A 15,607-nucleotide genomic window follows, 5' to 3' on the forward strand; every position below is an offset into this window, starting at 1 on the left:
AGAGTAAAACAGGAGACAGCAAAGGTGCTGGTGCCACATCACCACATCAGGTCACTAATGGCAGCCTGCTGGAGTTCATCGTGGGATGGGCGTATCCGTTTGTCATCTATTTCCACATTGCATGTTAACGAAATACAATTCACAATAAATGCTACCCAAGGCACTTAAGAAATGATAATTCAACTCATGACTACAACAAAAAGATGTATTTTACCATGGCTTGTTCCATTAGTTAACTAATTACCCGCATGATGATACATTGCATCCTTTTGTTGTTGAATTGATTGCTGCCACACATAGAAAAGACTGAGTTGTTCTGTCATTGTACTTCACCTAGTCTACTAATATTGCTCCTCAGAAACAAATTCACAAATGACCAGTTGCTATTACAAATGTTCCAAGCTTATGAATTTAATAAAGTACTGCATTCAAAAATACGTCTGCGGCCTGAATTTTACATTTCTCAACTTCCATCAGCACTGTTTTCTTTTCCATTAGAAATGAGAAAACCACCAGAAATTTACTGTATGTAGGCTCCTAATCCCCTAAAACCTGCAGGTGTTCAACGAAAATCCAAAGCCATAAAAAACAAAATCATAATTTAGGGATGGACTAAAACACTTAGTTCAGACCTTTTTCATGTATTTTTTTTGTGGGGGAATAAATCGAATTTCAAAATGAAGTACATTTTACACAGTTTACATGAAAAGATATTCAAAGTTCAGTAACGTTCTTACCGTTTTTGTTATTCTGTTCATAGATTTGTCACTTTCTTTCAACACGAGTGGATTTGACATTCAATGAACAAAAGTTCTTCCTGAAACAAAGGACAGTAAACACAAAGGACGCAGTGAGCCAGAAGAAATGCTGACTTGTTGCTTCTCAGGGAATAAATCATGAGCCAAGTACGGTAAATAAGCCACACCGCTACATTGCACTCTGTGTCTGCAAAACAGCTCTTTATTTCGGTGGCCCTGTACGAAAGCGTGGTTTTGACACAGGTTACACAACATAAAAATCTTCAGCACACAACATGGCAAAAACAATCTGGATGGTGGAGCTGAGCAAAGCAGTTCGGTGGTTAACTGGTCCATCATTAAAAAAAAGGGTATTTTTCCTCTGTTGCATGTGAATTTTTTTCCACGTACTGTATATGCGCTGCCTCATATCAACAACTGACATTTCTCAACCCTTTCTGAGCAGGCGCCAATACGATGAAGAATTTCCCATTATTTTTCATTCATAGAACCAAGCACGGTCCTGTAACTCGGTGAATACAACGCTGCCCCCTGTTGATTTCACTCGCTTGGCTGAGTGAACAGGCTCAAACCATTCACAATGAACTCCAAAGTCTCTTGCTTAGTATGGGGTCAATTGGAATCACATCCATCTGCACCGCTTCCTGTATGTTCCTTGGCCTCCTCTTCTTTATCCCAGTCTTTCATAGACGCTCCCATCATAAAGTCGTCAGTGAGGACACTCCACACTGGTTTCTCCACCTCATCCGTTGTCTACGGAGATGCACAGACACAATAAAACTGTTAAATTGGGACTATGAGCCGCATATCTGGCACTAAAACAATACTACAACTTATCCATCCATTTTCCGAACCGCTTGATCCTCACTAGGGTCGCGGGGGGTGCTGGAGCCTATCCCAGCCGTCTTCGGGCAGTAGGCGGGGGACACCCTGAATCAGTTGCCAGCCAATCGCAGGGCACACAGAGACGAACAACCATCCACGCCCACACTCACACCTAGGGACAATTCAGAGCGTCCAATCAACCTGCCATGCATGTTTTTGGAATGTGGGAGGAAACCGGAGCACCCGGAGAAAACCCACGCAGGCCCGGGGAGAACATGCAAACTCCACACAGGGAGGCCGGAGCTGGAATCGAACCCGGTACCTCTGCACTGTGAAGCCGACGTGCTAACCACTGGACTACCGGGCCGCCCTACTACAACTTATTCCCAATTTTTAATGATCTCTGGAGTCTCTCATCCACCTTTACTGTTAATAAATGTTTTTTTTTTGTTGTTTTATAAACGCCAAAATCACTACAGCCTTTAAAATGGGTTTTCAGATCTGCTCTGCTCTGTGCAAACATCATACCCTGGAAATGTAATCTATTTTGGCCATTGTGCATTTCAGTGAGAGACTAGACATGCTTAGTTTTTTTTTTTTTTAGCCCCGGGCACAAATGAAATTTTAAATACAATGAAGAGTTATTGTAAACCCCAATATTTACACACGTACAACTGTTGTTTGCTGTGAAGGTTGATGTGACACAAGATTGAATTTTTGATTAGCTGTTACATCTGCACCCGCGATTCAAATTTTAAAATCGCAGAAAGACTCGTGGCAGAACCCTGCAGGCTGCCCAACAATTCTCTGGCGTTTCGTGACGCCGCAAGGTGTACGATGGGCCGAAGGTGTGTACATTAGAGGGGGCGGGGCTGAAGCACACTCATTTGTTTGTGTAATATGTGCAGTGTGGTCGACAACCACATTTTGCAGTAATGAGGTTCAGCAAGCACAATCAGTGATGTATTCCTAAATCGAATAGAGGTACACGTTGAGCACATACACACACACACACCAACTGAAAAATTATTTCACCATGAATACTAGGACAAAGTGTATCCCCACCGAGTTGCAGTTTGCCATTTATCAATTACCCACATCACATAAATAGGATGAATGGATAGATAAATCACTCGCTCATGTCTGGGTATAGACACAGTGATGCGTGCAGCTTCTCCTCTGCTCACGAGCACAATGAATAAATAATGAATCCCAAAGCACCTCAACTAGAAAATATGCCATATCTCCAAATGGATGTTTCTGCAGCAATGCGGAAGACAGTCACTGAGTGCATAGATGAATGAGACCGGCGGATCCTAAAATTGATGGGAGGTTGTTTTTTGCTAGTAATTTGAATGTACAGAAACCGTCTGGCTCTCTCACCTTTTGACTTTCGTAAAAGATAACATATCCGTAATTAATTTAAATCATGGCTGTACAAATCTTCACAAAAACTGTCTTTAGAGGGGTAAGTAGTCACACAGACATCATAAAGCGATTCAAGATGATCTTTTTCTTTTGTTTGAAAACAATATAAGAAACTTAAGTTTTGTTTTTGGAGGAGTTACAGAAGAAAAAAAAGAATCACTTACACCTGTGTCCTTTTCTGTCTTGACTGTGACTCTGGCGCCACCTTCAGTTTTCCTTAGTACATCAATAAAGTCTCTTTTGGAAACAGAGGAGAGTATTTTTGCCTTTTTCCTCTCTGAGCCACCAGCCTCCATCATCTTGTTATCAATGTTCTTCTGGTGCTTCCTCACCGCATTGAACAGCTGCACAACTCCTCTTGGTGGAAAAAATAAACACAATCAGCCTTTATGCTCACTTCCTTGTCACGATACAAAAATACACGATAACACACCTAGTTGCAGTTCTTTGCAGAGCTTTTTCAACCTCTCGGTCCTTCACCAAGTCAGGTTTCACTCTGCACATCATCTCCCATACTTGTTTCTTATCAGTCTGATGGACAAAAAAAGCAAGCACAAAAATAAGATTTGCAATGTCTGTCCAAAACCTGTGCCATTACACCAGTTCCAGGGATCAGGAAAGGCAATAAGTACGGTTTTAAAGTTAAATTTTATATTTACAGATCAACATGTTCAACTGTTTATCAAACATTGACTTGCATATACTTAAAAAAATATATATATATAAGTTTCCATCAGTATGGAGTGGTCAGTTGATCTTATTTTCTTTTTCTTGTAGCAATTAGGACACAATTTCACTGTAATGTGGCTCTTGCCAGCTACACTATGATGGATAGATAGCATTAATTATACAAAATATGCAAAGAAAGCAAAACAAGTTACACATTTTCTCTTATGCCAGCTCAGTTTTTAGTTTTGGATCTGTGAACTCCCATATGCCTTAACTTAATGTGCTATGTAAATATGTAACAATATCACATTGTACAGTAATAGTAATAAATAAATGACAACAAGAGGGTTGTTCCAGTTCCACCTCTGTTTTGGTGTTTATGTAATGATTAATTGTCCAAAACAAGCTGAGCAAAAAAAAAAAAATGGATACATTGGATAAATTAAGAGTATTTACAGTTTTTGGGGAGTGATTTTCTTTTGATGATGATTGACCGTGATCGGAGTGAGTGTCGTTCAGAAAACAATTCAGCGAAGTGCTGAGAGTTGACATTTAACAATAGGCAGTTGGTTTTAGGTAATAGGTAACTCAATATTGCGAGGGGATGATCAGGCTTCCTGCTTTAAAAAACAAACAAAAAACATTCGATAATTACCTGTTCCTTCCTCTCCAACTGCTCCTGTTTTTCTTTTGCCTTCACCTTGTCCAGTTCTTTGTTTTTCACTAAGATGGTTTTGTTCTTGACGGTTTGCTTCCCCAAAACCTTGGCCATTGCCTGTGCCCAGCCAGCATTGGGATTGCCATCCTCCTCCTCCTGACCTCCATCTTCATTGTCTCCATCATTCTCACCGTCCACATTTTGGTCAGATTCTCCATCAGATGACATATGATCATGACTCTCCTCACCTGGGATATTCAGATCATTTGTGTCCTCCACGGGAGACTCGGCGTCATCTGGTGAATAAGAAATTAATTTTAACTCATTTGTCCAAAAATAGCCAGTTTAACGCTTATATAGTGTATCAATAGTTAACGTTTGACACGTGACTACAGTAAAATTCAAATGAAAGGCAATACCAAAAAAAAAAAACAATACCTAGATTGCCAATATCATCAATGCATCAAATTTGCCCAAACGTAAGGGTGATGTCATAATACTCGGAAAAGTAGGTTAATTGGTAAATTACAGCAACACGTGAAAATAGTATTATGTCTAACGTTCTAACATTACGCCGTTAAAAAGTTGATGAGGGCAACATTTCATGTGTACTCGCAACGCGGTATGACGCTAAAACTCATAAAATAAAAAGTACACGGTAGATTCAAATCGTTACCGCTTTCTTCCAAGATCCGCACACGAGTACCCACTAAAGCGGCCATTGGAGAGTAACAACGAAAGGATTCCGAGTACAAGTAGCAACAGCGGATGGTTCCTACACTTCTTCATCTTCTTTCATTCACTGGCGGATTGCAAGCAATTTACATGTGCATATCGCCACCTACTGTACAAGAGTGTGTATCACTCATGTCCCGAATTTCAAAATCTGTACACGAGTCAATTGACAACGGTTCCTCTTCGTTTTCATCTCGTTTGAGTTGAATGGTTGGCAACGAGCAATCAGATAGATTACTGGCCGTGAATGGACTGTCGATCAGCCAGTCTATAAAATGGACATCATTATATAGACAAAAACATTTCAAATACTGTTCAAACTCATTTCACAAACAATTTTCATAAAACTTACTTTTAGTGTGTGCTATCAATACAGAAAATGCATCCTGGATTTGTTGTTGTTGTTTTTGTTTGTTACATTGTTTAATTTATTATTTGTTTTTGTGACATTCAGGATCATAGCAAGCAGCAACACTTGCCCAGTACTGGAACAACTTCCAATCGGTGCTGGGTGTGCCTTTGGGCTACGAACAGTTCCCAATCAACAACCGACAATTGGGTCAGCAGGTACCCGGGACGCAGCGGCTTTCAAAGCAACTATCGGACCCTGTTGGAGGTTGCTCAACAGCAACAGCAGCAGCAACATTGAATTGAATACAACTTTATTGTCAAATGTGCTGTATGTCTGACATACAGCACAGATGAAATTTCTTCCCTCTCAACACAAAACAACACAACATAAACAAAACAACATTTTGCCATTCCGAGCTTTTAATGTCCCCGTGGGCACAGCCATATCATTTCTACGAGTTATCTACTCTCAAGTCTACTCTATACATAAGACAATTATATCACATGCACACAAACATTCCTGAAATAAATTCAAATACCTCAGGACCATGACAAGGGAGAAATTACTCATCAATGGCCGAAACGCAAAACCTCCTATCTGCAGGATTTTCAGATCGGCAGATATCACCTTGACAGACTGCATTCTGCAAGGAAACAGCCAATTTGTTTGAGTTTTCTCACCAAAAAAAATAAAAAAATAACACTACATTTTTCAGATTGGAGGGTTTGCGCTTTGTCATGGTCAGGTGTGTTATATTTGTCAGAAATTATTTTTTAAGAAAGTGACAGTCAAAATGTGACAAACATCCACATAGCAAGATACTACTACATGTGCACAAAAGAAACAAAACCGGTATTGCATAGCGATTCTGGTGATTAGCACATGTGGGTCTGTGCGTGGGTGTGTCCTATAGTTGCTTTATTAACAGGAGACAAGCTGTCTCTAGTGACTAGTCCGGGACCGGTCCAGAAATAAAGGTGGAGGATTCTCTCTTTCGACTTCTGCACAACAAACATGATGATAAAGAAAAAAATGAGTAAGTACATCATCATTGATGAAATGTATAGGCTATCAAACTTTGATAAATATATGGGTGTTTTTCTTCTCTGTGTTATCAAATAAGCTGTGTAAAATTGGCTGTTGGCTGATTCTGCTTTGAAGCTTGTTAATGTCTTAAAAGCCCAAATGAAGTTATCACAGAATACTTTTGAAAATCCGACATCATGTCCACCATTATTAACTTAGTGTGGCGGAGGATGTGACTTAAAACAACACGGGTTGTTTGCTGGTTAAACCTGATCAACCAGTCCTGTTGGACTGCAGGGTATGACTGTTGGCAAAATCAAAATAAGTTTCAGCTTTTTTCTCTGGTGTTAGCATGATTTAAGAAAATAAGGATTAATCTGGATTTGCACTGGAAAATTGCAAAAAAAATGTTGTTTGTTATTTTTACCGGGACTCCATAGTAAAAGTGTAGAGCATATCTCTGCTCACTCACCTTAAGTATAATGTGTACTTTTCATATATATATATTTTTAGTACTTTGTCAGTGAAAAGAAATCTGTGTTCTTTTCCTTTTAGAGGAAGCAGCTATAGGTTTTGCACTAGGAGCAGTGGGAGGCTCCATTATGGGAGCCACAGAAGACCCCGTTGACAGGACACTGGCTGCAATGACCTCAGCGAGTCAACTGAAACCACTGATCGAAGACATCAGGACAGTGGGTGCTCTCGGTCTGGGGACTCTCATGGGAGCTTCTGCACTGACCATCGCCATGACCTCGGTTGTAGCTGGCGTTGTCATGGCAGCAGTGGTAGCTTCAGTGTTCGTCACCACAAGGAATTGTGGGGCAACTTCGACCAACTATGCAAACTTGTGGGCAAATGCAGGACTCGCCGGTGCCTTTGGGACCACACTCAGCGGTGCCACGCTCGGTTTTCTCATTGAAATGATTGTGAATAATTTTGGCATGATTGGTCTTCTGTGTGCACTGACCATTTTCAGCATCCTCAAACCACCCCTGCACTTTGTATTTAACATCCTCTGGGAACAAGGAGAGGCCTGTTGCACTCAAGGGTCCATGATTTGGGACACAGAAAGGACACAGATCGAGATTTCAGATTTAGAGCAGAGAGAAAGGGTGGCTGTGCAAATAGAAGAGAGGATCCTGACAATAAATAATGGGATGAACACTCCTGACGCAAATGACATGTCAACATGGGCCACTGAGCGGAAGCTGCGAGAAGGACTAGAGAGGAAGAAGACAGAGGCTGAAGAGGCACAAGTCAAACAAAGGACCCTCCAAGACTGGATCAAAACTGTGATGATTAAATATGTGGACTTTTTGGCTTTTTCGGGAATTCCAATGACGGTGGTTGCTGTCGTAACTTCACTTTTTGGTTTATTTGGATATGGAGGCCACCATTCTGTGTTCATTGTACTTGTAGCTTTAGTAGCAATCATTGGCTATTTGATTCTGAAGTCATCTGATTTTAAGTTCTGGATGTTGGTCGGATGCATGGGAATGCTTGCAACATTTGTGATTGCCATGCTCACCGTACAAGCTGGGGACGAGATCAGGAATCAGAAAGGGCAACCGCAAGATGTAAATGGTGACAGCATCAGCGATCGCATGAGTGACCGTTCCTCTCGAGAAGCTTTGAAAACAGCAATTATTGCAGCAAAACTTTGCCAACTGAGTCTGGGAGCCACAGTTGGGGGGCCCCTTGTAAGGCATGCAGCTGGAGGGAGCAAAGTCATCGTCGGGGCTGCCGTCATTTCCGTCGTTTTACTGGCTGGTGTGGAGATTTTATCCCCAGCTCTGGGGAAGGGAGGCAAAGCTGGGGCACTGCTGGGGGTGGTGGGTACATCTGGGGTGTCTGTGGGTGCAGTGGCAGCCATGGCAGGGCAGAGTTCTTCATGGCCACGTACTTCGGGAGCTGTAGCGGGCGTGATTATTGGCGCATTGGTCATGGGTAACTTTCATTTTGTCATGCTTGGAGTACAACTATTTGTTGCTTATACCTTTGCTATGACTAATGCTTTCTGAAACATAGGATGTACAGTAAATTGCAGTGGAGTCAAATACAATATGGACATGTAAATTTGCATTCTTCAATGGTATAATCCATTTAAATTCACTGTGCCACAAAGAATACAAATACGCTTGTTGTATAAAGTATTTTTCTTTTCTTTTTAATAGAAATGATGAAAAGCTTCATTCCACTTCCCAGGACTTGTTCTGATGATTTGGACATTTGCGTTAGACTAATAAATTATAACAATTATAATTTAATGCAGTCCAAGCACAGATTTTACTACAATTAGTAGAACTAGAGCAGTGGTAGGGAACTCCAGTTCCTCGAGAGCCATATCCTGCCTGTTTTAGGTCCCTCCCTAAAACAAACACACATGATTCAATTGTTCAGGCCTCGACAGAGCTCTCTGATGAGCTGATCATTTGAATCAGGTGTGTTGGAGTAGGGAGGGACCGAAAACAGGCAGGATATGGCTCTCGAGGAACTGGAGTTCCCTACCCCTGAACTAGAGTATCCGTTCAATGAAGCAAGTAGCCACCTCCTTAAAGTCCCTGTGAAGTGAATATAAATGTCTTGCAAATTTCCACATCATTCAGTACGCGACAGGACAGCACACTCGTCCCCACAGGCAGGCCACAGGGGGCCGTGCCCATCCACCAAGAAGCACGGATCTCTAAAATAAAAAACAAACCTTTTTACATTTTTTATCGTAGAAGCCTATTTTTGTGTTGTGAAATAGTCATGTTGAATTTTTCATCACTGGAATAAAATATCAAGGAAAAAAAGAGAGTGATTTTTCTTATTTTTAATTGATCCGCAACCGCCAATCACAACTTTACTGAAAATAATGTGTGCAGGCCACAGTGAAGACATCAGTGTTGGTGTGCAACAGTTGTTTCAAAGCTTTTTCAAAGTGCATCTCTGAGGTTTTTTTTTTTTTGTGTGTGTTTGGCATCTGTGAATTATGTAAATAGCCGAGGACACAGCAGTAAACTGGTACCCTCGACAGTGAAGTGCTGAAACATAAGTGTAAAAAGGTTTCAGGTGCTTTATGGCACAAAAATGTAATCAATCGTCTGCAAAATGTATGTGGCCATCTCTAGTTATACCCACATCAACCGATTAAAATATCAGAGCGATAGCCCCAATATTTTAGATTTGATGGACGAAGTGGTTTCCCCATTAAGTGACATAAGCTTCTGTGGTATGTCTCTTTGGAGAGGAAAAAAGATTACTGTCCATAAAATCAGACCTATTAGAACGGTTGTTGTAATATTTTGAGAGGTTGAAGTTAGCTTCAGAGTGCCCTTAAATGATAGCATGTTGAACCTAAAAGTTTGGACAGTGTAAGTAATTTTTTTTCAATCTACTCATGCCTGAACAACCAGTCAATTTACATTTGTTTTTTAAATTACTACCCTTAGATAATTTTTGTTGCTGACAAACTTCTGTTCCACACTACCACATATTTATCAGTGATGTAGTGAAAAATAAAAAGAGTAAATGTTGACTTTGCCCGTCATCTTGCAAGGGCACGCCCCTAAATATTCTACTTGCACTCCTAAAATTTCAGGTTACGGGCCACTGTGCTCCGAATAAAAAAAATAGATAAATAGATTAAATTGTCTGGAGCCCTGAGGGAGCAAGTGAACGAGGAATCTGCACAAATCTATTCACTTAGCCACATCCAATTTGGTTGTGGGTTTGATGTACTCAAGGTGGGATCTATGTATATACCCGTCCGTATACACTCCCTATACTGCAAATGCTGTCTATGGGAATCCCAGCAGTTGTCGCAATTTGGACACCATTGAAGACTATTGACTGGGAGCGGCAATGCAAATTACTTACACTGTCCAAACTCCAACATTCAAATTATGGATCAAAGTAACCGGTAAGTACTATCTGTAGGGTAATACTACATGGAATTTACTTTACAGGTAATGTTATGAAGTAGATATACTTCAAGTGTTCTGCTATCAATCGCTAAAATTGTTTACTGCAGTCTCTTGGCCTTCCAAATGTCAGACATAGTAGAGACAGACAGAAAGTCCAGACGTTTTGTTTCTGTTTCAAGTTTCTTTGTGGTTGTGAATCGAGGCTAAATAATAAAAAACATCCGTCATAGTCTCAATATTTATGGATCTAACAGCATATTCTGGTTACTAAAGACTGTACAACACACGGTGTTCACTGTTTTACTATGGATACGTGTTTTTTTTTCGCCTTCCAAACTCATAAAAGATAAAGCCCGGAAAAATCTCAGAATGTGTCTTTGTACCATGGTTCACCACCGAAGGGCAGTGTACACTGAAAAAGTGCGAGAGCATAATGCTCATCTATCTCGAAGACACTCATTTACTTGTTGTGACTGTTAGCCTCCATGTTCAGTTTTGAAGGGAGGCAAGGTCACAGAGATAAATTCATTTGGATCGTGACAGGTAAGATTCTTCAAGCTTGGATTGCCTTCTAAATCAATTTGATTTAAAAATCCTGTGACATGTTTCTTCATATGGCATGAAACCTGGGGAACTCTGTGCCTTGCTCAATGGCACCTCGGCTGCAGTTCCCTCTATTTGTTGAGATAAAAATCAGCTTATACCGACGTGAAAGGTTGGTTTTTGATTTACTCACAGATGAAAAAAGATGTTTGGTCAGAAGACAACGAGATCAATTTTTTTGGGATCGCACTTAAGCGAGATAACGTTCGGTTAGCAGAGGAATCTTAATGTTACAACAGTGCTTAGATCATTTGGAGCGGCGTGTGCTCCAAGTTGAAAGGGGATGGTTGGAATCAAAGTTTGAAACTGTCACGTCTGTCTCTCTGTTTTGTTTTCAGCCCCCGTTGGACTGAAGGGCGTGTCCCCCCCAGCAGGCGCACCTGTTTCACGTTTACCAATCAAGCCGTTCCACTTCACTGTGGGTAGCAGAACATATGGTCGCTCTGCTACCTTCTCATGGAACTCATTACAATCTGATATGCGCAACACAGACTCCCATTTCTCTGCAAATCTATACAAAGATATGAGGTCATGGACCAATGGACCTAAGGTCCTGAGGTGAGGAAACACAGAGCCATCTGCACCCAGACCACATCGCAGGTCATGGTCACCAGCATTGAGGGGCATATGATCTCGTTTGTGCGTAAGTCTTTTTTTTTTTTAACGCACCTGACACAAGCCACCTGGAAATGTGTGCGCAACAACCAAAGAGGCGTGATTCGGTGAAGTTAAAGAGTGGCCCTCATTTCCAGATCACGGATTTAGGTACCAAAGAAATCCATTTGGAAAATATGTCACACTTTAAATGTGAAATGAACGTGATTGAACCTGACATTTGAATGATCGTCACCAGTGCCACGTGTGTGGCGCGTGCTTATCTACATTCTACTTTGTATTTTTTGCAATATACTTTTTAATAAATCCAATATAGGTAATTTTATTGGAATACGGTACTCATAACTGAATGCATGTAAGAAGCTAGTGCAAAGCATGTGAGATCGATCAGTTTGCCAAGCAACACATTGCGGGTCATCGACATTGACTGTCGCCGCCGCAATGTCGGTGAAGATAGACAGAAGACAAAGAAGAAAAAGAAGATGTGACGGTCCTAAAGTAGTGGTGATAAACTGTGATTTAGCGATGACGGAAACATGGTTGAAATAACGATAACAGGGTGACAGACTGGCTAAGTGGTCTCAAATAGCCGTGACGAACTCTATTATTCATCGAAGACGGAAGTGCGGTTAAAATAACAACAATGCAGTGACAGACTGACGATGACAGATTTGGGTGGGTTAAAATAATGACCGACCGATGATGACAGACAGGTGTACCTGCCGCTGGCGAATGACGGACCGGCTAACTTTACTGATGCGCTCATCTCTGGAATTTGGACTATAATAGTTGTCGATTTGGCTTTTGTTATGCCCATTGTTCTCAGTTGCTCAGCCCCTCTATCCTGATTTCTCTCTCAGAAAATACCTTTTGAGGTGCTTGGTTATCCCCAACTATTAAATTTACACGGTAATTTGTACTTTTTCACATGGATCTTTCTTGCTCAAGCAGTCTTACTATGGATGATGTACAGCTTCATCTCTCATACTTACTCTCTGGCTTTCCTATTTCCTAATCTTTTACGTTAGAGGGGAAGTGGTCAATATCCGCCCCCGTCTTTCTCTCGTAGCCCCCTTTTGGTCCGCTTGAGGTCAGTGTGGGTCAATACCCTTCTGTCAACTGCCATCATTCACCGATGAATCCATAAAGGTAAACAGCATAAATGCTGAACCATCCACGTGTCTTTTAGATATATATGATCACACATGCCAAAACATTTACAACAGAGACAAAAAGCAACCATGGCCCTTTGAAGTGTGCAACACAGTGGGACACATCAATCGTGCAAAGCAGCAGGTACCACATTGTGTTTTTATTATCTCCAAAACCTATCCTGTGTTGGAAGGTACAGCATCTGTCAAAAGGTATGACCTTTAAAAAACTTTCCAAACATTTTGGGAAACTATAATCAGTGACCCATTAACCATCAATTGAAATGTAGTACAAGAATACGATATAATATTGACATATATTTATTAAATGGCAAATTAAGGGGCTTAAAATGTTCATCACATACCATGGTCTTCAAGCCATCCCCCGCACAAACCGTAAACCAAAAGGTTATGGAGCGTTTCCATTTTCAGCCCCAACTCTATGGAACCATTTCCCACAATCTGTTAGAATGAATCGTGGAGTGTTTCAAACAACACCTGAAAAACCATTTATTTGGTCCAACCATTCAATAGATTGACATACCTCCCTTTTGTTCCCAGGCCAGGTCAGTTTTCTTCTTTTAATTTATTTCTAATCTAGATGATTTATTTTGGTGTCATGTTCGCCTACTTGTGGTTATTAAATCCAAAAATGATGATCAAAGGCCATTTTCATTGTATTACATCTTTCTTATGCCTCGATATCCCTAGCTGTAGTGAAATGATATCCGCTTACAGCCTGCGGTGGTTGAAATATATCCCACTCATTGCTCATTGCTCCCAACAGTATGGTAAAAAATGAAGAAAAAAAACCCTTTCACGTTCAAAGCATAAAAAAAGAGATGTTTCCATGTTTGGAAAACAGACCCAGCCCAGCCTATTTCAATGCAGTATCTCTCTCTCTCTCTCTCTCTCTCTCTCTCTCTCTGTCCCCATGGATTTTGAACACTGCTTATCCTGAGCAGGGTTGCGGAGGGCAGACTACACCCTGAGCTGGTCACCATTTAGTTTCAGGGCATATAGAGAGACAAACAACCATTCACACCCACATCCACTCCGTCACTGAGTGGGAATCAACCCCACGCTGCCCACTCACAAGTCAGGCGAGTGTACCCCTACACCATCAGCGACACCCAAGATAAATTGTTGGAAATCAATTGTTCCCACTTCATTTAAATTGTAACTATAGGTCTGTGTTTCTGAAGTGTTTGCGCCTGGAGAGAAGGCCTTGAAGGCCCTGTAGACGATGGACCCCCACATATTCACGGATCAGCTATTCACAGAAAACATTTGTAAACATATTTTCTTTTGATGTTTTTTGTGTTTGTTCTTTTTTTTCCCCACTGCATTTATAATGGACATCAAAATATACACATTTCACAAGCCGTGGCCAACTTTTTTTCGCTTTAGAACTGTCCAATAAATATTATGCCCTTACTTAGACTTGTTTTCGCTTTTGGACTGTCCAATAAATATTATGCCCTTACTTAGACACATTTCGATGACCAGACCTCGATACCTGATCCAAAACTTCCCTGCAGGAGATTAGCTAAGGTTTTAGTTGTTAAAATGTAAGTCATTTGATTTAGTGCCACGAATATGGCAACCCTCCCCTCCCTATCTTTCCCCCCTGACCTTTGCAACCCTTCTCTCTCATGCGACAGGCAGTAACAGTAAGTCTTTGGTTCCCATTCAGCACCATCAAGGATGGAAAGGCAGTTTTCCAAGAACCTCCCGCTGTGGACATGACATGATGTAATGCCTAGTGTTATCCGACATCCGACTTTAAACTTGCCATTGCAAGAGCAGTGAAAGTAGAGCAGCCACTGAAGCTGTAGGGATGATTAGTCTATGCTGACAAATTATATGGGTTTATTGGTTTATACTATCGGGAAAAAAAATCTTTGCGATGGACATTTGATCAAATATCATGTTTTCATGTGTTGCCTCAAATATTGTCAGTTTAGTTATATCAGACCATATTCAACTCTGATCCAAGGCAGGATGTGGGACCTCAACCTAGAAACCCACTGACATCAGCTAACACTCAGGACTTGACAGTCAGCACGTACAACCAAACCAATTAACGGTTTCAAATAGCCTATTATATAAGCAATTAGGTTGCACAACCAACAGTTACATACGTAACTGAACATGCAGCAATCCCAGATTAGGGCCTGTAATGTCCCCTCTTCCAAGTGCAAAATCTGAGTCTGGCCAGGGTTGAGCCACTTCTTTTCTCTTTAAAGAATACTATCCACACAGCACCGTACTGACTATTGGCTTCCCTCCTGATACTTATAATGCGTAGCACAGGTTCGTGACTCCCTGGAGAGTTGAGCACGGAGAAAGCAAAGAGAAGGCTGGACTGGACTACCTTTGTCGGTCCGATGTTGCAGTCGTTAAATTGTCTCGCTGAATGTATACATTTGCTGTTTGTGGTACTGGCACACATGTTCAATTCAAAAGCTGAACATAATGTACACCAGGGCTGGCCGGAGCAGCTATTCCTTCATATTTAAAAGGTCACGTTCAGAGGATATTTCCAATTTGGTGATCTATTGTGTACACCAATTAAGAATAACCCACATGAACAGAATTTTAAAGGAACACGGTTCGTGTTCAGAGTAACCAAGAGTATTCTTTTATTTATTTACTTACCGCATATGAAAAACTTTTGAGAGGTGTCACATGATTCTTACCGCGATCTGTGGTGCAGCACTTTAAACATGGTTAATAATTCAACACTTGTCTTGTTTTGGAAAAACACAACTCTTACGTAACTTATGTTAGAACGCAGCAAGAGGGAGAAGGTGTTCCCTTGGTCCTTTTGAGAAACACTCTTCTGTTTCTCTTGCCAGCTGGATTTCATCTCCTGG

The 15,607-nt window shown here is 41.1% G+C and overlaps 2 protein-coding genes across 2 annotated transcripts; one reads left to right on the forward strand and one right to left on the reverse strand.

Annotated features, from left to right (window-relative positions):
- Window positions 1–937: 937 nt before the first annotated feature.
- Window positions 938–5,072, reverse strand: rrp15 (ribosomal RNA processing 15 homolog). The gene is made up of 5 exons (XM_086114628.1): window positions 5,015–5,072; window positions 4,336–4,634; window positions 3,445–3,542; window positions 3,176–3,368; window positions 938–1,511 (listed from the first exon to the last, which is right to left on the reverse strand). Exons 1-5 carry the CDS (start codon window positions 5,058–5,060, stop codon window positions 1,371–1,373), a joined length of 777 nt encoding a protein of 258 aa, XP_085970754.1. The 5' UTR covers window positions 5,061–5,072; the 3' UTR covers window positions 938–1,370.
- Window positions 5,073–6,349: 1,277 nt separating this feature from the next.
- Window positions 6,350–9,240, forward strand: LOC147203503 (uncharacterized). Its single transcript, XM_086114591.1, has 2 exons — window positions 6,350–6,461; window positions 7,007–9,240. Exons 1-2 carry the CDS (start codon window positions 6,440–6,442, stop codon window positions 8,470–8,472), a joined length of 1,488 nt encoding a protein of 495 aa, XP_085970717.1. The 5' UTR covers window positions 6,350–6,439; the 3' UTR covers window positions 8,473–9,240.
- The last annotated feature ends 6,367 nt before the right edge of the window (window positions 9,241–15,607 follow it).

This window comes from Hippocampus guttulatus, chromosome 6, assembly GCF_054856545.1.
Source record: "Hippocampus guttulatus isolate MCC_2025c chromosome 6, RoL_Hgut_1.0, whole genome shotgun sequence".
Taxonomy (NCBI): Eukaryota; Metazoa; Chordata; class Actinopteri; order Syngnathiformes; family Syngnathidae; genus Hippocampus; species Hippocampus guttulatus.